Source organism: Schistocerca gregaria, chromosome 1 (genome assembly GCF_023897955.1).
Source record: "Schistocerca gregaria isolate iqSchGreg1 chromosome 1, iqSchGreg1.2, whole genome shotgun sequence".
Taxonomy (NCBI): Eukaryota; Metazoa; Arthropoda; class Insecta; order Orthoptera; family Acrididae; genus Schistocerca; species Schistocerca gregaria.
In genome coordinates, this window is record NC_064920.1 from 843,731,898 (window position 1) to 843,758,870 (window position 26,973).

The 26,973-nt window shown below is 38.6% G+C and overlaps 1 protein-coding gene across 3 annotated transcripts in view; it reads left to right on the forward strand.

Annotated features, from left to right (window-relative positions):
• LOC126272461 (uncharacterized) overlaps positions 1–26,973 on the forward strand; it is a 531,522-nt gene that overhangs the window by 214,679 nt on the left and 289,870 nt on the right. For all 3 annotated transcript variants that reach the window (XM_049975341.1, XM_049975356.1, XM_049975349.1), the window contains exon 10: positions 25,123–25,298. In XM_049975341.1, coding sequence (XP_049831298.1) covers positions 25,123–25,298 — 176 coding nt within the window. The remainder of the gene's footprint in view (positions 1–25,122; positions 25,299–26,973) is intronic.

Genomic DNA, 26,973 nt, shown 5'->3' on the forward strand with positions numbered 1-26,973 from the left:
TTATGTATCTATTGATGTGTTGTCTGTGGGTTACCCATCAATAACTTTGCACCACAACTAGTGTGTCCTGTTAGTATCAAATCATGGCCCTGTTTCAATATCTTAATTCATAATTTCTCTGGTAGTACTACACAAAGCTCAAATCTCATTTTCCTGTACAATAGTCAATGTCCATGTTGAATTGCAGCTATCTGATGAACAGCTGCTTTGTGCATCCTGTTATTCATTCTTGTCTACATTAGCACATGACTGTGTAAATAAAACAGAAAGAAACTTCCACATGGGAAAAATATATTAAAAATAAAGATTCCAAGACTTACCAAGCGGGAAAGCGCCGGCAGACAGGCACATGAACAAAACACACAAACACACACACAAAATTACGAGCTTTCGCAACTGGCAGTTGCTTCGTCGGGAAGGAAGGAAGGAGAGGGAAAAATGAAAGGGTGTGGGTTTTAAGGGAGAGGGTAAGGAGTCATTCCAATCCCGGGAGCGGAAAGACTTCCCTTAGGGGAAAAAAAGGACAGGTGTACACTCGCACATGACTGTCTGCATTTGTATGCAATTGTCCTAAACAATGTATTACTTGAAAGTTAGACTCACCACATTGCAATACACATGTAGGTAACTTACTAGTTGGATCTTTAAGTCATCATAACCATTTGAGTGCTTCATGTTCAGTTATTGTTATAAGATTTTGGCCATATATGGGCAAACATCAGAAATAAGTTATTCAAAATATTAACGCCAGCATTTATTTCTCAGTTACTGAATAATTCTTTTCTGCCCTATTAAGCTGTCGAGATGCATGTGCTAGAGACGTTCCTGTCCGTCCCCTTCCTGAAAAAAATTGTGGAGTCACAGAACAGTATAAACCGTCTCTGGTAATCTGGAAAGGCAAGTATTGTACTGTACATTAGTAAATCTTTTAGTCAAAAGAAAAGATGTTTCAGAATCTGGTGACCAATGAAATTTCATCCCTTACCTGAAGAACTCTGTGAGGGGTTTTGCAATTTTAGAGGATTCTAGAACAAATTTTTGGTAAGAACTGCTGAGGCTACATACAACTGCAATTTTGTTATTGCAATGGGTGTCAGAAAGTTTTGTATTGTGTCAACAAGTTTTTCAACCAGCACAGTCTTGATTTTGAATGATTAGTGTCCACATAATGGACATCTTATAAAACAGAACGTCATTTTCCAGGTTAAAGTGAAGCATGCTGCACATAGACAATAAAAAAACATTGAGTAAATGCATTATATGCTTTTATATATATTTTTGGGAACAAATTATATCATCTAAATAGACTACACATTGCTTCAGTTTTACTCCTCACAGTTGAGAATATTGTCTTTGGACAATCTTCGGGCACTATCTGTAAATGATTGAATCTACTTTGTGCATCCCTAGTTGTCAAATAACAACACTGACCCAGATTCTCTAAGGTTTTTGTTATATTTGGCACCAGGTAGATGTCTGATATTGTTTCCTGATTTAAGTAGTGTAGTTGTGACAGAATCAATATGCTTTGATGCCATCTGGCAATTTTTTGGGCATGATGACAACATGTACCAATCGGAGCTTTGTGATTCCACCTTGAAGTTGCTGACTTACAAAATCCTCCATGGCAGGTTTATATTTTGAGCAACTCATTGTGATTTCTTACAGCCATGAGCTTCATTTCCATTGAACTACAGGCATGACAGACAATGGTTCCTTGTCCTTTCCCTCTAGATGCACTACTTTATTTCATAGCCAACATAAATCTTTTAGTTAAAAAAAACAAAAATCTACTTCACAATCTGGTGACCAATGAAAGTTTATCCCTTTGCTTAAGAAATCTGTGAGGGGCTGATGTACTGTCCTGCTGTTGTGTAATATAACACGAAATCCTTGTCAATTCATCTTTATCTAGTATTTCTAAATCAGTTAGCACATGGTAGTTGTACTTACTAAAAAATGGTTCAAATGACTCTGAGCACTATGGGACTTAACTTCTAAGGTCACCAGTTCTCTAGAACTTAGAACTACCTAAACCTTACTAACCTAAGGATATCACACACATCCATGCCCGAGGCAGGATTCGAACCTGCGACTGTAGTGGTCGCGCTGTACTTACTCAGGGCTAAAGTTATCAATACTGACAGACACTATAACATGTGTTCAAAAGGTAAGGTAACTTTACATTTTTATGAAAAAATACTTATTTATTCATTAATTTCATGTTGTCCCCTTCAAAGTAATACCTCTCAGCTGCAATACACTTGTGCCAATGCTTCTTCCAATCCTTGAAGCACTTCTCATAAGCACTTTTTGGTACAGCCTTGAGTTCTTGCAGTGGCTCAGTTTTTACTTCCTCAGTTGTCAAAAATCTTCGTCTTTTCATAGGTCTTTTCAGTTTTGGGAAGAGGAAAAAGTCACAGGGGGCCAAATCTGGTGAATATGTTTGCTGAGGCATGATTCTCGTGTTGCTTTTGGCTGATAAAGTCTCTCGCAGCAATGATGAATGAGCAGGTGCAGTGTCGTGATGCAAAAGCCATGAATTGTTTTTCCACAATCCCAGGTGTTTTTGTTTTTTGTGTATTTCTTTTCACAAACAGAGCATAATGTCAAGGTAATACTCCTTATTGACCATATGACCTTGAGGCAAAAATTCATGATGCATTGCGCCATGGTAATTGAAAAAAACGGCGAGGAAAACTTTGACATTTGATCAAGCTTGGCATGTGCTTTTTGGTCTTGCTCTCCTCGATGCTTCCATTGGGACAAATGGGCTTTGGTTTCAATGTCATAACCATAAACCCATGTTCATCTCCAAATATGGCCCTTTTCAGCAAATCAGGGTCATCATTGAAGTCATTCAAGAGCTCCTGAGTAATGCTCATGTGCCGGTTCTTCTAATCAAAATGGAGAAGTTTTGGAACAAACTTCACTTGCACACACCTCATGCCCAAAACACACACACACACACACACACACACACACACACACACACACACACACACACACACACACACACACACACACACAAAAAAAAAAAAAAAAAAAAAAAAAAAACATGGCATGAGTTGACTGATATGTCAACATCCTCAGCAACGCTTCTTACAGTAATTTGATGATTTTCTAAAACAATTTTCTTCACAGATTCGATGTTATTGTCTGTTGTTGATGTGCTGGGGCATCCAGACCGAGGTTTGTCATTGGCATCTTCTCGGCCATCTTGGAGGACTTGTAGCACTTGAAAAACACTTTTTTTTATTTAGAGCAGACTCACCATATGCTACTGTCAACTTTCAAGTGGTTCAGAGCACTTGATTTTGTTTTTTACACAATGTTGTTGTTGTTGTTGTTGTTGTGGTCTCCAGTCCAGAGACAGGTTTGATGCAGCTCACCATGCTACACTATCCTGTGCAAGCTTCTTCATCTCCCAGTACCTATTGCAACCTACATCCTTCTGAATCTGTTTAGCGTATTCATCTCTTGGTCTGCCTCTATGATGTTTACCCTCCACACTGCCCTCCAATACTAGATTGGTGATACCTTGATACCTCAGAATATGCCCCACCAACTGATCCCTTCTTCTAGCCAAGTTATGCCACAATTTTCTCTTCACTCCAATTCTATTCAATACATCTTCATTAGTTATGTGATCTACGCATCTAATCTTCAGCATTCTTCTGTAGCACCACATTTCGAAAGCTTCTATTCTCTTCTTGTCTAAACTATTTATCATCGACTTTTCACTTCCATATATGGCTACACTCCATACAAATACTTTCAGAAGTGACTTCCTGACACTTAAATCTATACTCAATGTTAACAAATTTCTCTTATTCAGAAACACTTTCCTTGCCATTGCCAGTCTACATTTTATATCCTCTCTACTTCGACCATCATCAGTTATTTTGCTCTCCAAATAGCAAAATTCATTTACTACTTTGAGTGTCTCACTTCCTAACCTAATTCCAACAACATCACCCAATTTAATTTGACTGCATTCCATTATCCTCGTTTTGCTTTTGTTGATGTTCATCTTACATCCTCCTTTCAACTGTCCATTCTGTTCAGCTGCTCTTCCAGGTCCTTTGCTGTCTCTGACCGAATTATAACGTCATCGGCAAACCTCAAGGTTTTTATTTCTTCTCCATGGATTTTAATTCCTACTGTGAAGTTTTGTTTTGCTTCCTTTACTGCTTGCTCAATATACAGATTGAATAACATCAGGTTTAGGCTACAACCCTGTCTCACCCCCTTCCCAACCACTGCTTTCCCTCCTTGTCTCTTACAACTGCCATGTGGTTTCTGTACAAATTGTAAATAGGCTTTCGCTCCCTGTATTTTACCCCTGCCATCTACAGAATTTGAAAGAGAGTATTCCAGTCAACATTGTCAAAAGCTTTCTCTGAATTTACAAATGCTAGAAATGTAGGTTTGCCTTTCCTTAATCTATTTTTGAAGATAAGTCGTAAGGTCAGTATTGCCTCGCATGTTCCAACATTTCTCTGGAATCCAAACTGATCTTCCCGAAGTCAGCTTCTAACAGTTTTTCCATTCGTCTGTAAAGAATGCATGTTAGTATTTTGCAGCCACGGCTTATTAAACTGATAGGTTAGTAATTTTCACATCTGTCAACACCTGCTTTCTTTGGGATTGGAATTATTATATTCTTCTTGATGTCTGAGGGTATTTCGCCTGTCTTATACATCTTGCTCACTAGATGGTAGAGTTTTGTTAGGCCTGGTTCTCCCAAGGCTGTCAGTAGTTCTAATGGAATGTTGTCTACTCTGGGGCCTTGTTTCGACATAGGTCTTTCAGTGCTCTGTCAAACTCTTCACGTAGTATCATATCTCCTATTTCATCTTCATCTACATTCTTTTCCATTTCCATAATATTGTCCTCAAGAACATCACCGTTGCATAGGCGCTGTATATACTCCTTCCACCTTTCTGCTTTCCCTTCTTTGTCAGAACTGGGTTAGATGCAAATTCTTTGTTCTATTTTTTATTATAATAATATAATATAATAATCAAAAATTGCTGAGCATACTAAAACACATCTGACCATTCTATTTGCCAAAAAAAAAAAAAAACGATTTATGTTGTACACTTGAAACTGTGAACATATGTTTGGGACATGTGTACCAACATAACAAAAAAAAAGATCGATAATTGAGTGTACAATGCGCATGCAATTTGAAAAACACCTTACCTTTTGAACAGCCCTTACATTGCTTACTTCAGTTTCCCATACATAGGATAAATTACACCATGCGTAACATTTCACTTTATGCTGTTCTTCATTTTAAAACAAAGGTTCAACATTACACAACAAATTCACCAACAGATCAGCTCCTGCATCAGCCCAGATTATCTTTCAGTATGGTATCCTACAAGCTGAATTTAAGGGACCTTGTACATTGTTTGTGGCTAGCCATGGTCTAGGGATGAACCTTCAGACAGTAATAGTGTTCCAGCCACAGAGCCAAGATGAAACAAAGCTCTATTGAGTTCTACTGTATGCCATTCTAAGTCAACTTTGGCGTGATGTGCAACCAGGAAATCTAAACCAAAAATGACTTCTTAGCCATTTCTGACCATGGGAAAAACTTTTACATCGACCTGGAAGTTAATATCCTACACTATCAAACAAAACCATTGAACTGAGTGAATCTACAAGAACCCCACCTGTGCCAGTTAATGCTACGCATGGCAGATTTAAATATACTTTACCAGTATACTCTTACTTGCTACAGATACCTGAGATACAATATCTTATAAAAATTTACACAACTTTCCTTTTACATTGCTGGTCCAAAAAAAGGTCTGCCACTGATTTTGCTTTTCTGCCAACTGGAAGAGTTGTACAGTGCACACACTCCCCTACTGCCCCATTTAACTGAGGGATGAGAGGTCCACCCTGAAATCGTCTGCCATGCCTCTGCACATTTCTGTCATTATAGTTTTGCACAGAATGTCCAAAATATCTGCATATCTCTTCTCTGGAATTACACTTCATATATCCTGTACAGCTACATGTAAAATGTTTAACATCCATATTAAATATTGCCTTCTTTTCCCATATTTTGGTTAAAGTGTTTCAACACTCCTACAAATAATCTACCATACTAAACTTTTGTGCCTGCTTTTCTTTTGATAGGTGATTTACCTCTTTGAAAATAAACATCCATTCCTTTTTGAAACATGTATGGTATGCATGTCTTGCATTATTAAGACAGTTCTTGTGGTACACTAATTGTTAAATGATGTAGCTGACACATTTGGATTTTATCTTTAAGCTATTTATTTACACAAAGACGTTCCCAGGTTTACTGTCCCAAAATTGCATCCAGGACTGATTTAAGTCTGACCTAAAGCTGGTTTGATACTAATTGAGCCAAGCTGAACTGTCTTGGCCACCACAACTGGTGGTGCTTATATAAGGTACACCAGTTCCAAAAGCTTTTTGTGTATTGTTTGTGTTGTGCAGAATTAAACCTACATTTAAAACCTATGTGCTTTTATGAAACTGATTAGAGAATTTAGTATGACAAATATTAGCAACAAGTTTGAAATGATTAGTATATTGAAATAAATCAGTTTTAACATCAAAATTTCATAAATTATCCACTATTAATAGTTGACTGACTACATCCTTTGTAATTACACGATGACTTCTGATGCTAACATGATTTTGGTGTCTCTATGTTGAGTTATGACATTATTACTACTCCTTTTTAATGTGCTGTTCTTACAAATAACATTATCAGTGAATAAGTACATTACACCAAGATATTCTTTAATAATAACACAGAAACTGAATGTACACATTTTGGCACATAATTTTTCTACTGTTTTACATACTCACCTTTAACATTAAAGCCCATCATACCTTGGCCCCAGTTTGTGTATACCTTCTTCATACCTCACTAATCAGCCATGCAATGGCAGCATCGTTCAGGTCTTCATCATTTGTGAATCATATACTATCAATATACTCCTTCAGTTTTAGAAACACCAAACAGCCAACTGGTATCAGATTTAGACTGTAACATGAATACTCAAAGATGGCCCACCAGAGTTTCTCATGCACCAAGGTTTGTGTCTTCTGGGCTGTATGTGGAAGTGTATTGTCATGCAATAGTAAAACTCCACTTAGAGTTTGCCTTTAGGCCATTGTGGACAGCCCGACATATATGTTCAAGAGTAGCTTAGGACACATCACTATTGGCTGTTGTGTTGAGGGGCATGAGAGAGACAAGTAGCACTCCTTTATTGTCCACCAGTATTTGAGCTGATGCAGTTTGTTTGAACTTGGCTTCTGTGATGATAGGAAGACGCCTCTCCACAGACTGCTGCTTCATTGTGGGGGTCTTATGAAAAAACTCATGTTTCGTCTCCTGTAACAATCTGGTCAGTGAATGTGTTGCCACCATTTCATAACACTCGAAGAACACAAATGCTGCACCCATTCTCACAGTTCTCTGGTCATCTGCGATCATGTGTGGCACCCACTGTGCACAAGTTTTGAGGTACTCTTAAGTGCTGAATGAGAATTTCATGCACAGTTGAATGAGACACTTCCTGATGTACATGCATATTGCTGATTGTGAACCAACCGTTCTCATGAATGATGTGATCAACCTTTTTTTCCAGCACGTCTGTGATGATGGATGGTCATGTTGATCTCTCATCATCATGAACATCTCTTCTCCCATTATCAGGCAACAGTAAATATAGGATGGAATGTAACAATAAAATGAAAAGGTTAGTTGCTGCTCACCACATAGTGGAGATGCTGAGTCACAGAAAGGCACAACCACAAGACTGTCGAAAAGTTAGCTTTTGGCCAATAGGGCCTTTGTCAAAAATAGACAAAACACACACACACACACACACACACACACACACACACACACACACACACACACACACACTAAAACCGGGTGGGAGTAAGGAGGAGGCCGGGGAGGGAGGGGGGGAGATAACAGGATATGGGTGGGGGATAGTAAAGTTCTGCTGCGAGCGTGAAGGGACAAGGTGGAGAGTGGGGCAGCTAGGTGAAGTTGGGTGGTTAGACAGAAGGTGGGGAAGAGAGGGAGGGGGAATAGCAAAAAAGAAGAGATGAGAAAAGACTGGGTGAATTGGTGGAATAGACGGCTGTGTAGTGTTGGGACAGGAACAGGGAAGGGGCTGTATATGTAAGGACAATGACTAATGAATGTTGAGGCCAGGAGAGTTCAAGGAATGTAGTATATATTGCAGGGAGAGTTCCCACCTGTGAGGTTCAGAAAAGCTGTAGTTGGTGGGAAGGATCCAGATGGGACAGGGTGAGAAGCAGTCATTGAAATGAGGGATATAATGTTTGCAATCGTGTTCAGCAACAGGGTTGTTTCTTGGCCACAGTTTGTCGGTGGCCATTCATGTGGACAGACAGCCTGTTGGTTGTCATGCCCATGTAAAATGCACATCTGTGGTTGCAGGTGAGCTTGTAGATCAGAAGGCAGGTTTCACAGCTAGCTCTGCCTTTGGTGGGATAGGTGACGTTTGTGACTGAAGTGGAATAGGGGGTGGTGGGAGGATGTGTGGGACAGGTGCTGCATCGAGGTCTGTACAGGAATTTGAGCCCTAAGGCAAGAGACTGCGAGCAGGGGTTGTGTAGGGACAGTCAAGGTTATTGTGTAGGTTCGGTGAGCAGTGGAATACCACTGTGGGAGGGGTGAGAAGGTTAGTGGACAGGACATTTCCCATTTCAGGGCATGGAGGTAGTTGAAATCCCAGCAGAGAATGTAATTCCGTTGCTCCATTACTTTGGTACTGAGTCACAAGGGAAATGGTCCTCTGTGGCCAGACAGCGGGACTTTAGGAGGTGTTTTGTGACTGGAAAGATAAGACACAGGAGATCTGTTTTTGTACAAGGTTATTAAACATTATGCACCACTTTCAGGTACTGTCTGCATTCATTACACTTTTGCTGTAAATGGGAATGAGCCTGCAGTTAACGTCAATGAATCCAACATTTTCCACCTGTAGAAAAAGATTAACACATCTTATCTCACAGTCAGTGGTATTTGCAATCAGAACAGCCATGGTTACAGCTATCTCCACACTGACCATATGACAAGATCTGACATCACATGCAAGAACTGTCCATATCACACTGAAGAGCAAAACCCAATGAGGGGCTGCCACAAGACAGAAGTGTGGACTGTATGCTCAAATGTTGTTTATTTTCTGGAGGCCCTTGTATTTTGAGTTTGCAGTACAACATTTACATAAGTCAGTTGGATTAGTATATTATGCACCTAATTTCATCATAAGTTAATTAATTTTCATAGATATGGTGAGTATAAGACAGTACAATTGAAAGTTCTGCCTGGGTATAACATATCATAATAGTAAAATAAACTCTGAAGTGCGTGGTATCAATCTGTATATTGTATACTACACGTATGCCGCTACCCCCACCCCCCACCCCCACCCCACCCCCCACGCCCTGTCCTGCTCCCAGAGCATTACACAGAAGAGAAGAATAATGGGTGAGACTCTGTCATGGTATACTTGCACCAAGATAGGAAATTCATTATTCAAAGTAAATGTCAAGTAATCTCTGCTCAGCTTTCCGTAAGATATCTTCGTTGGCATTATCATTTCCCATGAGCTCTTATATATTGACATTAATTTTGTGAATACGATCTATAAAACTCATTGATTCCTCATGCTCTTGAAACCACAGTAACCCAATGTGTTATCCTATATCTGACTACCAACCCTTCCCTGGAGTCATTCAATGACTGTGCTTCACTCAACGATTCAGTGCACGTAATATATGTCTTAGCATTCCCTGACTAGTTTTATCTCAGCTACATTCAAAAATTCTCATTACTTCAACTTCTCAATCTAACAGTTGTGTCTAAATTATCAAAAAATACAAAGATACTCTCCCCTGATTTTTCTGAAAACATGGTAACTAATGCAGCATTGCTACTGTCCAGGATAAGTGCTGATGATTCCCTCATTTCCTCCCTTCATTACTCTAATTCTGTCTGTGGTTTATTAATTGCTGAATAGCTTCCTGAGCTGAAACTTGCTTCTCCAAATTGCCTACATACTCTCAAACCAAGCATTGATATGCACAAAATAAAAATAAAAAGGAAGACGAAAGAGTAGGGAAGCAACCATACAGGCCAAACAAAGCTTTGAATCTGATATTTGCTTGTATTGCTGTATAGGATGTCCCTGCAGCAGAATTTCATGGTTCTGGCTGCTGTCTTCTGGCTGTCCATTTTGTCTTCATCCTCAGCAGTTGTTCTGAGATAAATTCTAACAAGATAGAGGAAGAAAGCACATTTCTGAAGCCAATTATAACAGTGTCTTTAGGATGGTGTTTAGGCAACAGGTGCAAGAGCATAACGGCCAACTTTAGCATGCTGGCATGGAGCACAGGCATGAGCTCAAGTGTGACAGTCACATTGTATGCCAGGCCAGAAGAAACATTCCTGGGTGAGGGCAGCAGGTGGTCAGAAGCCAATTTGTGGAAGGTGGGGGCAGTTTGAGGCAGACATGGTCTTTACAACTGTTGGTGTGGTGGGGTCAGAAAGGAGATCGCACCAAATGTGCAGGTCTCTGCCAGGGATATGGTGGAAATGGAGGATGTCAGAATTCAGGTCCTGATGTAATTGAGCTAGTGTGGTGTTGGTTTGCCTGGGCTTTTTCAAGGGCCTCATAATCTAATTGAGAGCGGGGAAGCAGGACCAATTGAGGCATTTGATGATCATGTTATCAATGCCAGCTGTGTGGTGTTTATTTGTAGAAAACTAATCCATGTACTTGTTCTCAAGGAGCTGACAGGGTGAAACCTGGGAGCCATCCTTCTGACAAAATCCTGTCATTCTTCAATAGAAGGACAGAAGTACTTCACTGCCTCATAGATGGCGAGCAGTTCCCAATCATACACACCCCATTAGTGGTGGGGTTTGGATACCTTAGCTGAAATGAAATCCAGCAGCTGTATCCTTGAAGTGCTGTTGAAGGACCATGTCAATCATGAATTGACTTGCTTTGGCAATGATATGAGAGAGGCTGAGGGTTGGCAGAGCACCAGAAAAGCTGCGTTGGTGTGGTTTCACTTGGTGCTCTTGAAACTGTCAGTCATAAATGGGGTCCATGGCACGGGTTTGTCACCGTTTGTTCAGTCACCTTGCAGTGCAGTAGTGTGGGTTACTGAACAGGGCATCATTTTTAAGGAAGTGATTCAAAAAATTACTCATGTCTAGAAATATTTGCAAAGGTTCTCATATGTTGTGGGATGTGGAAATTCAGAGACTGTGTGGATTTTATCAGGCAGGAGTCACAAGCTGAAAGCAGAAATGGTGTCCCCAAAGAATTCAATTTTGGGTTCCCATAAAACATATTTTTCTAGGTTCAGATTGATACTTGCTCTTTCCAGGTGAGCTAAAATCTCCCTGAGGTGCTCATGGTATTTGGCTGTAGCCCCCGAGGGGTAAATAAGAATATCATGCACATACACAAAACAGTCCGGTGCACTGGAGACGAGGTTGCCTACAAAGTGTTGCCAAATTTGTGTGTCATTATGGAGGCCAAAATTCATAAAGGGGTTTCTGTAGAGGCCAAAAGGAATTCTAAGGCTGTCTTATTAATGTCCTCTGGTGTGACCAGGATCTGTGTAAAAAGTTTTGTGCAGTCTATCATACTAAATATGGGGAAGTCAGAAATGTTACTATAACTGTGCAAGAGTGGGATGGGATAATGGTCAGGAGTGTTCTCACATTGAGCTGGAAACAGTCACCACAAGGACGCAATGTCCTGTCCTTCATAATGAAGTGTGGAGGACAAGATCTTTTGGATGGGTGGAGGATTCTGGTAGCAATGGAGGCCCTAATTTCCAACCGCATAAACATGTGATTTCAGGGTGAAGCGCACAGGTGCGGCAGTGTACCAACAAACTCAGAGTAGCCATGATACAGTGCACCATGTCATTTAATACCTTGTGTGTGTGTGTGGGGGGGGGGGGGGGGGGGAGGGGGCGTTTGGTGCTACAGGAAAGAAGGCTGGTGGAAGGAACAGAGTAAGAGAGTTTTTTGATGGTAAAGTGTGTGGCAGGGCAGCTGAGAATCAGGTTGATGCCATCAATCACAGTGGAGCTCAAAAGAAACTATTCACCACAACTAGATCATTGACATCAGGCATGCAGTGGAGAACAAAAGAAATTCTTTACCACGATGAAATCAATGCAACATGTGTGGGGCTGTTGGTAGTAGTGAAAGAGCTGTTTATGGCAGTGAGGAGGAAGATGGAGGGGGAGCTGTACCAGGACAGGAGTTTGTATGAGAAGATGGACAGATCTGAGATGATGTAAATGAGGTAGAGCGTGGGCAAGGTGTGGTTATGGTGGTCAAATGTGAAAGGGTGCTGGGAAATGGTTGAGAAACCAAGTGTATCTACTTCCAGTGCTGATCGTGTGGGCTTGGTATCACACAGGTCCCCCAGCCTTCTGGATGGGTTGGGGGTAATTAGCTTGCGTGGGCATGTGTGCTGGTCTTGGCATGGAGGGAGGGGGCACATGGATTTGTGAGCCATGTGGCCAGTGACCTTGTGTCACACAGGATATGGAAGTGGGTGGCTCTCAATAAGTGAGGGCAATGGTTAAGTTCACCATCTCCCTGCTCAAATGTGCCTTGATTTGCACTTCCTGAGGTGTAGGCTGTGGTGACATCACTGCTGCTTGCACTTTTTGGCAGTTGGGGACTTGTTGCCACAATAGCAGAAGGGAGCCAGAGCAGGTGGCAGTGGCTAAGGGAAGGGAAATGGGTGCTGAGTGAGTGCTGGCTGGGTGAGATGCTGGTTGGGCCTCATGTAAGAATGCTTCTTAGAAGGAGCACTGCATTTCTGATGACACCAATCAAACAATTAGGCACTCTTTTAATTTACATTAGCACTCTTTTAATTTACAGCAGAGGCTTAGTGATGATGGTGCAAGAGTGCACTGTGTCAGTGGGCTCAAGTTTAGCAATGGTAAGGGTGACAATATTAGGAGAAGGAAAGTTACTACTCACCATATAGCGGAGATGCTGAGTAGCAGATAGGCACAACAAAAAGACTCTCACAATTAAAGCTTTTGGCCTTTAAGACCTTTCTCAACAACACACACACACACACACACACACACACACACACACACACACACACACACACACATACACACACTCATGGAAATACAACTCACACACATGGCAACTGAAACCACACTGCGAGCATCAGCAACAGTGCATGATGGGAGTGGCGACTGGGTGTGGATAAGGAGGAGGCTGGGGCAAGGAGGGGTAGGGATAGTATGGTGAGGGTGGTGGATGGTGAAGTGTTGTTGGTTTGATGGAGGGCAGTGGAGGGGGTGGGGGTAGCAGAAAAGTAGAGAAATAAAAAAAGACTGGGTGTGGTGGTGGAATGAGGCTATGTAGTGCTGGAATTGGAACAGGGAAGGGGCTCGATGGATGAGGACAGTGCCTAACGAAGGTTGAGGCCAGGAAGGTTATGGGAATGTAGGATATATTGCAGGGAAAATTCCCACCTGCACAGTTAAGAAAAGCTGTTGTTGGTGGGAACGATCCGTATGGCACTGGGTATGAAGCAGTCATTGAAATGAAGGATATCATATTTGGCAGCAACTTCAGCAACAGAGTGGTCCACTTATTTCTTGGCCACAGTTTGTCAGTGGTCATTCATGCAGACAGAGAGCTTGTTGGTATCATGCCTATATAGAATGCAATACAATGCTTGCAGCTTAGCTTGTAGACCACATGACTGGTTTCACAAGTAGCCCTGCCTTTGATATGATAGGTGATGTTAATGACCAGACTGGGATAGGTGGTGGTGGGAGGATGTATAGGTCTATTACAGGGGTATGAGCCATGAGACAAGGTATTGGAAGCAGGGGTTGTGTAAGGACAGACAAATGTATTGTGTAGGTTTGGTGGATGGCAGAATATCACTGTGGGCTGGGTGGGAAGGATAGTGGGCAGGACATTTCTCATTTTAGGGCATGAAGAGAGGTAATCAAAACCATGGAGGAAAATGTAATTTAGTTGCTCCAGTCCTGGGTGGTACTGAGTTATGAGAGGAATGCTCCTCTGTGGCTAGATAGTGGGACTTCGGGAAGTTGTAGCAGTCCCTCCTGCTTTATTTTCTTGGTGTCAACATACTGCATTGCTACAGTGGCTGAAAAAATGGGTTGTGGATTGAGACACTAACTACTGCAAATTATGTAGCCGACAGGTGCACAGTTGTGTTTCATAGTACTTTAATTTCACTGTTCACAGCCCCCAATAATAAAGGTTTTGTTTTTCCCAGATCCTCCACTGCCGAATGGGTGAGCCCATCAAAACGTAACAAACCCATGATCAAAGTATGAGGGAGGCTAAACAGTGGACATTGTAAAGGGAATGTAAACCCTATGATGTATTGAATTATCTGATGCTTGTTTATAATTATGATGGATTGAAGTATTTGATACCTGTCAATAACTAATCAGAGAATCTATTACTAATAAAGATGGACAGTAATTTCAACATATTGTAAATAGTTTTTAATTTCCCGTCCAGGGACAATATAATATTATGCCCCTCCCACGATGTAATAACATACAATTTTCTTTTTCTATCATAGTATTAAGATTTAATGCTATAATTTAAGCACTAAGTCATTGAACTGCACTGGAAGTCAGCAAATATGTACAGCCAGAATAATGTGAGTGGCATATCATTATTATCTGTGTCTTTTTCTATATAAGAATGTGTGCCCATCTTTTCCTCTTCTTCATCTTTTTTAATCATTTGCCTGTCTGACAGCATCTTATGCTAACAGGCTCCTATTTTCTTCCGTTTTGTTCAAATGAACTAAACTTGTATTCCTGTTAGAAATTTATTTGATAATTCCATTATTGTCATCAATTGCAGCTACTGATAGGATCTTATTATGAATACTTTATTCTTATGGTCCAGAGTTGAGCTAAGATTATTGTAATTTCTAAGTATTTTCAAAAATACGGCACAATTCTTTGTTATGTTCAAAACTGTGAGAATTATTCACAAAATGTTAGATTTCAGTACAAAAAAACTTATTTTGTTAAATAATAATTGCTTAATTCAACATTTCTACTTTCATTTCATAGTAGAAATCACAAATTCCCAATTTATATATGTTATAGATTTTTTTACTACATTTTTTTCTTATGATGCCAATGTGATACTCATAAGATTAAATTAAATCATTCTGAATCTCTCGCAAGGTGAGAAGCTAATTAGAAATTTCCTTGAAATTAGAAAAACAAATTAAATGCTTTTCAGGACACTACAAGTCTGCTGATGTTCACTTCAAGCAATAAAAGGTAAAAAAGAGTAGAATAAACTAGGAAGTGAAGTGATCATCTTATGCATTCGATAGTATTGTGTGCATGTTCTGATAAAAATAATTTTTGTTATGAAAACTACAAAGTGGTGTGTGTGAAAGACTTGATTCATTTACTTTTGGTTTATGATAAGAAGTGATACCTCTAATTAATTGTGTGTGATATTTAAGTAATAAAAATGACCAGTCTTATGCTCATTTTTTAACAATAAAAAATCATAAATAAATGGATACATTAAGTTGAAGAAATTCTGCTTAGTAATCACAAAATGGTAATTTGTCCAAATTATGATAAGAATGTTAGATTTTGTCAATCTGCAATTTTGAGTCATAATTAGTTTGAAATATTTATTTGGTTGCTGAATTATTACAAATATATGAATATACACTCCTGGAAATGGAAAAAAGAACACATTGACGCCGGTGTGTCAGACCCACCATACTTGCTCCGGACACTGCGAGAGGGCTGTACAAGCAATGATCACACGCACGGCACAGCGGACACACCAGGAACCGCGGTGTTGGCCGTCGAATGGCGCTAGCTGCGCAGCATTTGTGCTGTGCTGCCGTCAGTGGCAGCCAGTTTGCCGTGGCATACGGTGCTCCATCGCAGTCTTTAACACTGGTAGCATGCCGCGACAGCGTGGAAGTGAACCGTATGTGCAGTTGACGGACTTTGAGCGAGGGCGTATAGTGGGCATGCGGGAGGCCGGGTGGATATACCGCCGCATTGCTCAACACGTGGGGCGTGAGGTCTCCACAGTACATCGATGTTGTCGGCGGAAGGTGCACGTGCCCGTCGACCTGGGACCGGACCGCAGCAACGCACGGATGCATGCCAAGACCGTAGGATCCTATGCAGTGCCGTAGGGGACCGCACCACCACTTCCCAGCAAATTAGGGACACTGTTGCTCCTGGGGTATCGGCGAGGACCATTCGCAACCGTCTCCATGAAGCTGGGCTACGGTCCTGCACACCGTTAGGCCGTCTTCCGGTCACGCCCCAACATCGTGCAGCCAGCCTACAGTGGTGTCGCGACAGGCGTGAATGGAGGGATGAATGGAGACGTGTCGTCTTCAGCAATGAGAGTCGCTTCTGCCTTGGTGCCAATGATGGTCGTATGCATGTTTGGCGCCGTGCAGGTGAGCGCCACAATCAGGACTGCATACGACCGAGGCACACAGGGCCAACACCCGGCATCATGGTGTGGGGAGCGATCTCCTACACTGGCCGTACACCTCTGGTGATCATCAAGGGGACACTGAATAGTGCACGGTACATCCAAACCGTCATCGAACCCATCGTTCTACCATTCCTAGACAGGCAAGGGAACTTGCTGTTCCAACAGGACAATGCACGTCCGCATGTATCCCGTGCCACCCAACGTGCTCTAGAAGGTGTAAGTCAACTACCCTAGCCAGCAAGATCTCCGGATCTGTCCCCCATTGAGCATGTTTGGGACTGGATGAAACGTCGTATCACGCGGTCTGCACGTCCAGCACGAACGCTGGTCCAACTGAGGTGCCAGGTGGAAATGGCATGGCAAGCCGTTCCACAGGACTACATCCAGCATCTCTACGATCGTCTCCATGGGAGAATATCAGCCTGCATTGCTGCGAAAGGTGGATATACACTGTACTAGTGCCGACATTGTGCATGCTCTGTTGCCTGTGTCTATGTGCCTGTGGTTCTGTCAGTGTGATCATGTGATGTATCTGACCCCAGGAATGTGTCAATAAAGTTTCCCCTTCCTGGGACAATGAATTCACAGTGTTCTTATTTCAATTTCCAGGAGTGTACTTAAGCTCATTTTAAATCCATTACAATTTACGCTAGTTGAAGCATAAATTTCCATAATGCCATAATCATATCCACCCATATTTATAAAATACCTTAGTTAAAGCTTTAGTATACTATACATAAAAATAAATTAAAATATGTTTGAGTCTGATCTTTCTACAAATAATTTCCATTTTTTAGACAAAAACTGGGATCCATTATCTGGTAATACAACTTTCATATTTTTCAGCATGTCTAAAATAACATTTTCCAATTCTTGAAATCATGTCTCCACTTTTAGCTTTTCTCACAGGATACAATTTAATAAATTTAGTGAATATATCTATCATGACAAAAATTTAATAATGTCCATCTTTACTTTTTGGCTGGGATCTATATCAGTCGACAGCAATTAAAACCAGAGGTTTTTCACGAATACTACTTTTGTTTCACCTTGACATGTAGTATTGTTTACTTTGACTTGGTGACACTTATCATGTATTGTCACTCTTTTCTTACATTTTTACTTAATAACCATAGTTTTTGTATGTATTTAATTAACCTTTCTGCTCTTTCTCTTGCCAACAGATTTTCCAGTTATCAGAGTCTACAACTTTTCTTCTAAAAAGTGTCAGCTTAAGTAACTCATAATATTTGTCCAATTTCTCATACTTCTTTTTACCTAAAAAGTTTTTTGCAAGTCTCCACTTGGGTTCATGGTTCTGACTTTCGTAATTTTGCTGCACATAGACATATTAATTTTTCAGTCATGAATATATTAAAAGATTCCAAGACTTACCAAGCGGGAAAGCGCCGGTAGATAGGCACAATAAATAAAACACACAAACACACACACAGAATTTCTAGCTTTCACAACCGGCAGTTGCTTCTTCAGGAAAGAGGGAAGGAGAGGGAAAGACGAAAGGATAAGGGTTTTAAGGGAGAGGGTAAGGAGTCATTCCAATCCCGGGAGCAGAAAGACTTCCCTTAGGGGGGAAAAAGGACATGTGTACACTCGCACACACACACATATCCATCCGCACATACACCTGCTTGTGTCTGTGTATGTGCGGATGGATATGTGTGCGTATGCGAGTGTACACCTATCCTTTTTTCCCCCTAAGGGAAGTCTTTCTGCTCCCAGGATTGGAATGACTCCTTACCCTCTCCCTTAAAACCCTTATCCTTTCGTCTTTCCCTCTCCTTCCCTCTTTCCTGAAGAAGCAACCACCGGTTGCGAAAGCTAGAAATTCTGTGTGTGTGTTTGTGTGTTTTATTTATTGTGCCTATATACCGGCGCTTTCCCGCTTGGTAAGTCTTGAAATCTTTGTTTTTAATATATTTTTCCCATGTGGAAGTTTCTTTCGATTTTATTTCAGTCATGAATGTTTTTCATATACTATATTCTGAATGTGTTTCCCTAATCTTAGTCAAAAGTTTCATTAATTTTTGCTAGTGTCTGCTCCAACAAAGCATCTGCAACAATGTTGTCAAATCCTTTGGTAGACTTAAGCTCATAATCAAACCATTACAAGTACATCACTCATCTAGTAAACTTATTACCACTAAGTCTGTGCTCCTGAAAACAGCTTACGATTTTGTAATCTGGATACATTTTTATCTTGTTTCCAAGCAAATAACTTCTAAATTTGGTGAGTATCCATTGTATTACTGACATTTCCTTTTCAGTAACTGTGTAAAACTCTTCATGTTTCAAAAGGATTCTACTTGAAATTGCAATTATACAATAAAGAAATTTTGAAACCAGCCAAAAATTACTACTGTCAGTGTGTACACAAAACAGTAAACTTAATTAGGTCTGACCAATAAATTCACAGAAGTCTCTTGACACTTTTCACTCCATATTCAAACAGTGGTTTTTCTGAGCAGGTTAGAAGAGGTGCATTTAAACTTAGTTTATTTATGAATAATCTGTAAAAGCCACATAATCAGTAGAAGGTCATGAATTGTTTTCTGTTATGAGGAGCTTGAGACTCTGAAATAGCTTTCATTTTCTCTGGGTCTGCCAAAATTCCTTTGTCACTAGTAGCATATCCTATGCATTTTAATTTAGTTATTTTGAATTTACATTTTCCTAGTTTCCATGTCATTCAGCTTTGTCTAAGTTTTTCACATACTGTATCAAAAGTACAATGTGTCCATTCCAGTTTTGCCCAGTTATTGAAACATAATCTACATAAACTGTTTGTTTAGATGCATGTTCATGCCCAGTAACTTGACCTAACATTCTAATGAACTTTGCTACGAATGATTTCAAACCAAAAAGTACGACACAATATTGGTAACATTTTCCTCCATAGGTGAAAGCAGTATACTTTCTAGACTCTGGTGAAAACCTGATGTTAAATCTGAACTTGACTGAGTGTACAATTTTGAGTTTATGTAATAGTTTATCATTGTTCTCAGGCTGATCTGTAGCTAAGTACAAAAATTTGTTCAAATATCTAAAATACAAAAGTAACCTCATTCCTCCATCCTTCTTTGACCCAACCACATGTCAATTACTGTAAAAACTCACAGTTCTTTCAATAATATCACACAATTCCATTTTTTAAACACCTTCTCAACTGTAGCTCATTTGCCTATAAGCTGGATGCCACATATTGTTTTATGAGAATAGATTGTTGTGGCTTTACTAAGTTCATTGAAATTTTTTGCATATCCCTGGAATGTCATTAAAAACTTCACTATATTCCCACAGTAAATATGTTAAAATATATTTTTGTTCATCTGTAAGTGGTCTTGTTTCTGAAATTTTTGTGGACACAAATATCTTAAAATCTGATTCGTCTATGTCTAAACCTGGTATACCTCTTTCGACTTATTCTCTTTATCTTGAAAATTTTATGCTGTTGATGTTATTGCTATGACAAATTAATCTGATTTAATAAAACTGATACAAACACTTTTCCATTTGGTGTTGTTATGAAAAGTTTCTGGCCCTCCCACTTTGTCCCCACCCCTACAAGTCAAAGCCTTCACTCAGGCTTCTTATCCAAGATATTGCTATTGCAAAGTCTTTGCTAAGGTCAGGTATAATTAGACATCCATATGTAAAAGTTATTCCTTCAGTAGTAAAGGTTAGCAAAGATTGATTTTTTGCTGCCTTGCTGTGTCTTCCTGATGCACCTTTCATTTCTACACCAACTACAGGTTTCTCAATAAAATCTTTTTATGTCTTACATTTTTTAATAATGTTTTTGATATTGCTGTCACCTGACTGCCCATGTCTATAAGACACTGCCCTCTCAAAAACCATTCTGTACTTTGTACTTTCTAGAATTAATATCTTCATGTGACAGATAACACTCAGTTTCCTTGAAACTTTGACCTTCAGCTTTGTTGTTACATGTACTATTATCATCTGTATCATGCACTTCCATTTCTTTCAGTAAAAACTATCATCATTATCACTCTTACCAACAATTTTAACAGTCCAGTTATTTTCATCTGTTTAGCATTGTTCAGAACAACTTATCAGCAATAGTATACTTAATCTTACTCCAGCAATCAGGACATAGACTTTTACACACACTGGTAATCATATTTCTGACTCCTTTACTGATAACATCATCATCCATATATCATAAAGAAATAATAAACTTTTTCGCATTTTGTCAGGCCACATACTTCCACTGTCATACTTGATAACTAGAATATCATTATCCACACATAGTTTTCCACAAGAAATTAAATTATAGATTGCACTAGCTGCTACACCATCTTTAATATTTCAAATCTCTTATAATTTCCTGGGTCTTTCCGCAACACTTTTACAATTAATAATGTCCTTGTCGATGCGCAGTGATTCTAATTCTTCCTAGAAACAAATAAAATATTTTTCTTCTTTCTCACCTTCAGTGCTGTGGAGATTAATTGGGACAAGACAATTAAACTTTAACTGTGCACATTTATTATTATATGTGTATTGCAGTTAGTAGCTTACTTAATATTAATAATTAATGAGTCCTGCTTTTGCTTTCATGAGCATCTGAATTTGTTGTGATATAGATTTGACCAGGTTAGAGCAAATGTTTCATAGTTCATGATCATGAAACCATACTTTTACCACATGTGTTCTTTTGTTGAACAGTCCATTATACCAAGATGCCTTTTCACAGTAGTCCACAATTGAATTACCAGGCCACTGAAGTATATTAATGTTGTTTTCTTCCACAAACATGTTGACTGCTTTAGAAGTGTGGTTTGGACCAGATCATGTTGAAATGTTCTCCACGATTTGCCAAGGTCAGTAGGATGGCACAATATTGTGCCTAAGAATTTCCATGTGTTTGGTGGATCCATCATTCTATCAGCTGTAACTCATGCCCCAGAGCCACTTACAGTGAAGAGACCCCAAAACATTTTTTTTTTTTTTTTCGGGTGTCTTACAATCTCTTCATGATGCTCAGCTGTCAGTGCATCATGGGTGCTTGGCATGTCAACCCTTGCCCTGCATCTTTGACAATAAAATATTTCTCATCGTTGAAAATTAAACATTTCCAGTCATTGGTGGTCCAAAATTTATATACTTTGGCCCATGCCAACTGTTTTTGCTTCATGACAAATGCTAACAACTGCTTCTTTAATGACTTTCATGCCTTCCAGAGCCTACACTGTACCACTGAAGAGTCAGTTAACCCCAATAGCCAATAAATCTCTGTGTAGGTCCTTATCTGTCTTGTGAGGATGAATTCTACTGTTTACAAACAGAGGTTTATCAGTTCTAGGCGTGGTTTTTTGTTGTCATTCAGAGCTGCCTTTTCTCTTTGGAGACAGTGATGCAGTATTGCTATATGCCGTAATAAGTCCTAAAACACTAAATTTTCCCTCATCAAACAACAGAGGCAATGTCTGTTATTATCATAAATGTGTGTTCATGAAGAGCAGCTACTTTTGCTCACTTTGTAAGTGAAACATCCATTTTAACACAAACATAAAGTTTTCCTGGTGAGAACACAGAAATTACATGTGCTGTTGCTACACACACCAACTCACAACTGAATTGGAGGGGACCTACAATTATTATTCATAGTCAAGGGAACAAATAGTCTACCAGGAGTCCAGCAACAGTGTGGATAATATTGGTTATAGCAAACTAACGTCCATTCTTAGTAAAGTATGAGTTTTTCCTAATTGAGTAGCACACTACTGTATTGCTAATAGACCATAGCCTTCAGTTTCATGAACATCACAGTTGTCATCATTATTTTCATACCTCACTGTTTCAGCATTGATTGAACATTCACATTGAAACCTTTTTCAATTAACACATTGTTCACACCTTGCTTACCTGATTTTTCTATAAGCTCTTTAATTCCTAAGTCATCACTTGGATCAGTTTCCTGTTCATTTTGTGACATGTGACAAGATTCTATCACTTCATGAAATTCTTATATTACATGTGTGTCATTTGTTCTTACCTATCTCTTTCAGTTTGGTTGATTTAAAAGTTTCTTCTTCAACAGATATTACATTAATAGGATGGTACACATTTTTCAAATAATTACTAATTATTTCTCTAGAATGTTTATATCCTATGGCATTACTATTGGCCCATTTATTACTCTGTTCATTGCCCCTTAAATTGCATACTGTCATGGAGTGATACTAGTTTTCCACTCATTGATTTATTTAATAAACCTATATTCTCAAATCGTGATATCCAGGCCAATTTCAATTTCTGTTGTCGAAACCTTTATTGCCATTTTTATACCAATGATATTTTTCCTGTCCCTTTGACTGAACATTATTACTATTATGATTATTATGTTCTCTTCTGACATTATAAGCATTTCTCCAGGTTTCATTCCCTCCACTCTATTGACAGCTGTGATTGATTTGATGTTTTCTACCCATTTTATCCATAATTCTGTCTCAATTGTCCACATATTTTAAAAATGTGATTCCTGGGTCATCTGGCCCATGCACTACATTCCATTAATTCTCATTTAACAATATTCTGTGTGATCTCATAAAATGGTTTGTCAAAGTGAGCTAATTTCTTTATCTGATTTTCATAAAACTGTTTCATGCAATCATGTTTTTCCCTGTAATTCGACCATGTAAGGTGGCAATGAATAAGAAATATATTCAAATACTAAGGCTATAAATTACACACACTAACACTTTATTAACTCTTGTACAAGTGTTATAATCAGAGTACACTTTTCACCATAGCATGAGGCAAGAGAACAATAGCAGACAGGACAACAAAGACAATAATTTTAAAAGACGCACAGTTGTTTGTTGTATCTTTTGTTGGTGCTAGCAGTTGCTGTTGATGTTAGCAGTCATCGCCACAACAAACACTCAAAAATTGAGTTTTTGACTTGGCTTGTTGAGTTTGTGATCATAACTTAAAGAAATTGTTTGTTCAGAATCTACATATGACATGTCTGCAAAAAAGTTTCGATTTTCCCATCATATTTCTTCCCCTTTATGAAATTTCTTTAAAATGTTGTAACAATCAACTGGCTGTAAATTATCTTTAGCTGCCAAGTTTTTCACTGTAGTATTAGAATGCATGGTGCATGATTTCTGAAAAGATTTCTACTAACAACTTCATTGTTTACATCTTCAAATTTCTTATTAATCAAAGAAACTCTGTTTTACAGATTTGTTGCATTATTTATACTCACTGCTTCATTTCAACACTAGTTTCAATAGAAGAGATCCAAGCTTATAAATTTTCATCCACTTATTTTATTTTAGTGTAAAGTTTTCCAAAAGCAGTTTTAATTTTCTGCTGATCAGTCACTAATTTGTCCTTGACTTGTTTGATTTCACTGCTCAAATTAAACCATGTTTTCCTCACTCTTGTTTCCACTCATAAAATTCTAATTTCAATAACTTCTAACTTCTTCCCAAATTCTTGAATCTACAGTTCCAATGACTGTACCAGACTTGCAACTACTATTATCAGCCAGAATGATTATTCCATGCCTTTTGTGCATTCCCCATTTCTTAACGTATCTAGAAGGTTATTTGGGTTTTAGTTCAAAATAAGTATGTGAAGTAACTTGTTGCATGCACTTTATCTTTTACATGGAACATTTAATTCTCACTGTTCTAAAACATTGCAATTTTAACATCCAGATATGTTTGAAATGCAGAATATGACTGAGACATAAAGTACAACAACTTACTGACAACCACATACAACTTATTCAAACTAACACAGAAGGACAAAGATATATTTTATCCATACATCAAGGAAAGTTTGTTTTGAAAGTCCATACCGGTAATCAAAAACTCCACTATCGAAGACTTTAAGTGTAATTACAGTTGGGTAACCTAATTTTGAAATAAATCCAGTACATGAAAAGTAATTAAAGTTTTGGAAAATAATAAGATAAATATTATTTATGTTAAATTCTTGTTTGAACATATATTTTGTATATTAGTGTTAAAGCTGTTTCACACATGTCATTAAAACTATACCAAAGGCAAGATTACAATTCTGAAATTGTCTGAACAATCCAGTACTGGTGTGTTACAAAAAATTAACCATTGATCACTTCCATTATAAACTCAGACTTGGATTATAGAAGGATGCAAAAAGAAATTCGCCATGCCCTTTCCGAGGAACCATCCTGGCATTTGCTTAAAATAATCTGAGGAAATCACAGAAAGCTGGATTTGGGGACAGGGATCTGAACTGTCGTCCTCACACGGATGAGTCCTGTGTGCTATCCACTGCACCACCACACTCAATACAGAATGACCAAAGTATGATACAAGAGAACCTTTTCAATTGCTTAGTGTCTGTTCTTCATTGTATATTACTTGAATAATGATGTCATTTTTGATTTTTACAGGATTAGATAAGAGCACAAGATACAAACAAATTTAAAAAAAATACATATTGGTTTTTACATATTTACTTTCATTATATTTCAGGTTCAGTGAGCAAATCCAGCAGTAATGTTTCCAAGACTCAGTTACTTAGGCCTTTGTCTGTAACTACATTCACAAAAAGTTTTCCTCCTAATGAAATTTTAAGGGGACTTGGATACTTCAGTGAAGGAACTGTAGATTCCAAAGGAAAAAGGAAAGAGCCCTTTACCTGGGGTAAAGTAAGTAAAACTGATATTTTTTATTCAAAATAGTCATAATTGTTTGTGTTATTAATTTACATGAGTGAATTTCAAGCAGAAACAAGCTACCACAATAGTCACTGATTTTCAACACTTGGCATAAATGCAATTATTATTTTTATTATTACGTTTTCTATATGCTAGTTATAGCTCAGCACAGTCTGCCAGTGCTGTAATGGATACAACACAAAAACAGCCACAGAAACATTCTTGAATAAAGCTTTTAGTCTGCAGTGCATGCTAAATTTTTATGAAACTTACTGACAAATTAGAACTATTTCCCCACAGGACTTAAACATCCTTGCCTATGTCGGGCAATGCTTTTTGTATTGGACATATTGAGGCATATCTTGTGGCTTCCCTAACAACCTCAGTTTTGAGTTTTCATCTGACACAATGTAACCTCCCTCTCCCCAATTATTCACAAATATAAAACTCAATATTCTGATGAAATATGCAAGTAAAAATGATCCTTTGTGCACTCTTCTAGCTGTTTGCATGCTACTTAGTGCATATGATATACATGGAGGATCAACCATCTGTTACTTAAGATAATAATATGCTCATTTTTTTGCAGATCTTCATCAAAAAGTTGTTCATCAGGTTACCTTCCATTAGGAAAGTGGGTGCACTCACCGACTGTTGTGTGATTTATAAATTATAGAGTGCAGCAATCAGTCATCCTTTTTTCATAGGTTTATTATGCAAATCCAGATTTTGGTTAGTGCCTAGCCATTATCAATGCAACATTTTCTAATTTCAGTCGTGTTAGTTCCCTGTTGTTCGGGTATCAGTCACAGTTCTTTGAGCCAGTGGTGAACTAACACTTTGCATGTAATTTACTTTATACATAATCTACATGTACCTGCTAGAATATTCTGGAAACCTCTCTTGTCATGTTAGCTACAATATAAACATACAGTTTTATTAACAGTGAGAATTCAGATAAATTTGAACATCTGTATGCATAGAAAAACCTAAGAGTAAAAATAGTTGTAAAATGTATGTGAATAACCCTGAATTAGAAATCATTGTCTCCAGAATGCAACAAATGAAAAATTTATTTCCAATTTGAAGTATTGTGATTTTGGTATCAAATGAAATGGTTTTTAGTGAAGTTAATTACGTTACTTTAATTAAAGACCTGACTTTTTCCCAATGAACAATAAATTATAGTCTGGAATAACTTAGATAAAACTTGAACACGTAAATTCAAAATGAAGCCAACACAACCAATATTCAGCATGTTGAACAAAAAGTCTTCTGCCCATAATGTTAAAGTCCTTTATTTTTTAAAGGACATGATGAGCTTCAGTCTTAAGAATGCATTATCAGGTGATCTGTACATTTTAGGAACATATGTTTGCTTCATAAAAACCAATTTTAAAGAATAAGTGAGCATAATGACATAAGGCCAATAGGAACAGCGAACTTAAATTACCTACTATATCATTATAGTGTACAGGAAAGCCAGTTATGACCAGGTCTCAGTGTTCATTGTTAAAGCAATAAAAATAAGTAAGTCACAGTAAAGTGATGACCCAAGTTGAAATGAGTAATCCCAAAGAGCAATCTATAAAATAAGGTCATCTCAGTAACTATGAAAAACATAAGAAAGTGGAAAGCTATAGGTACCATAAGGACACACAAATAA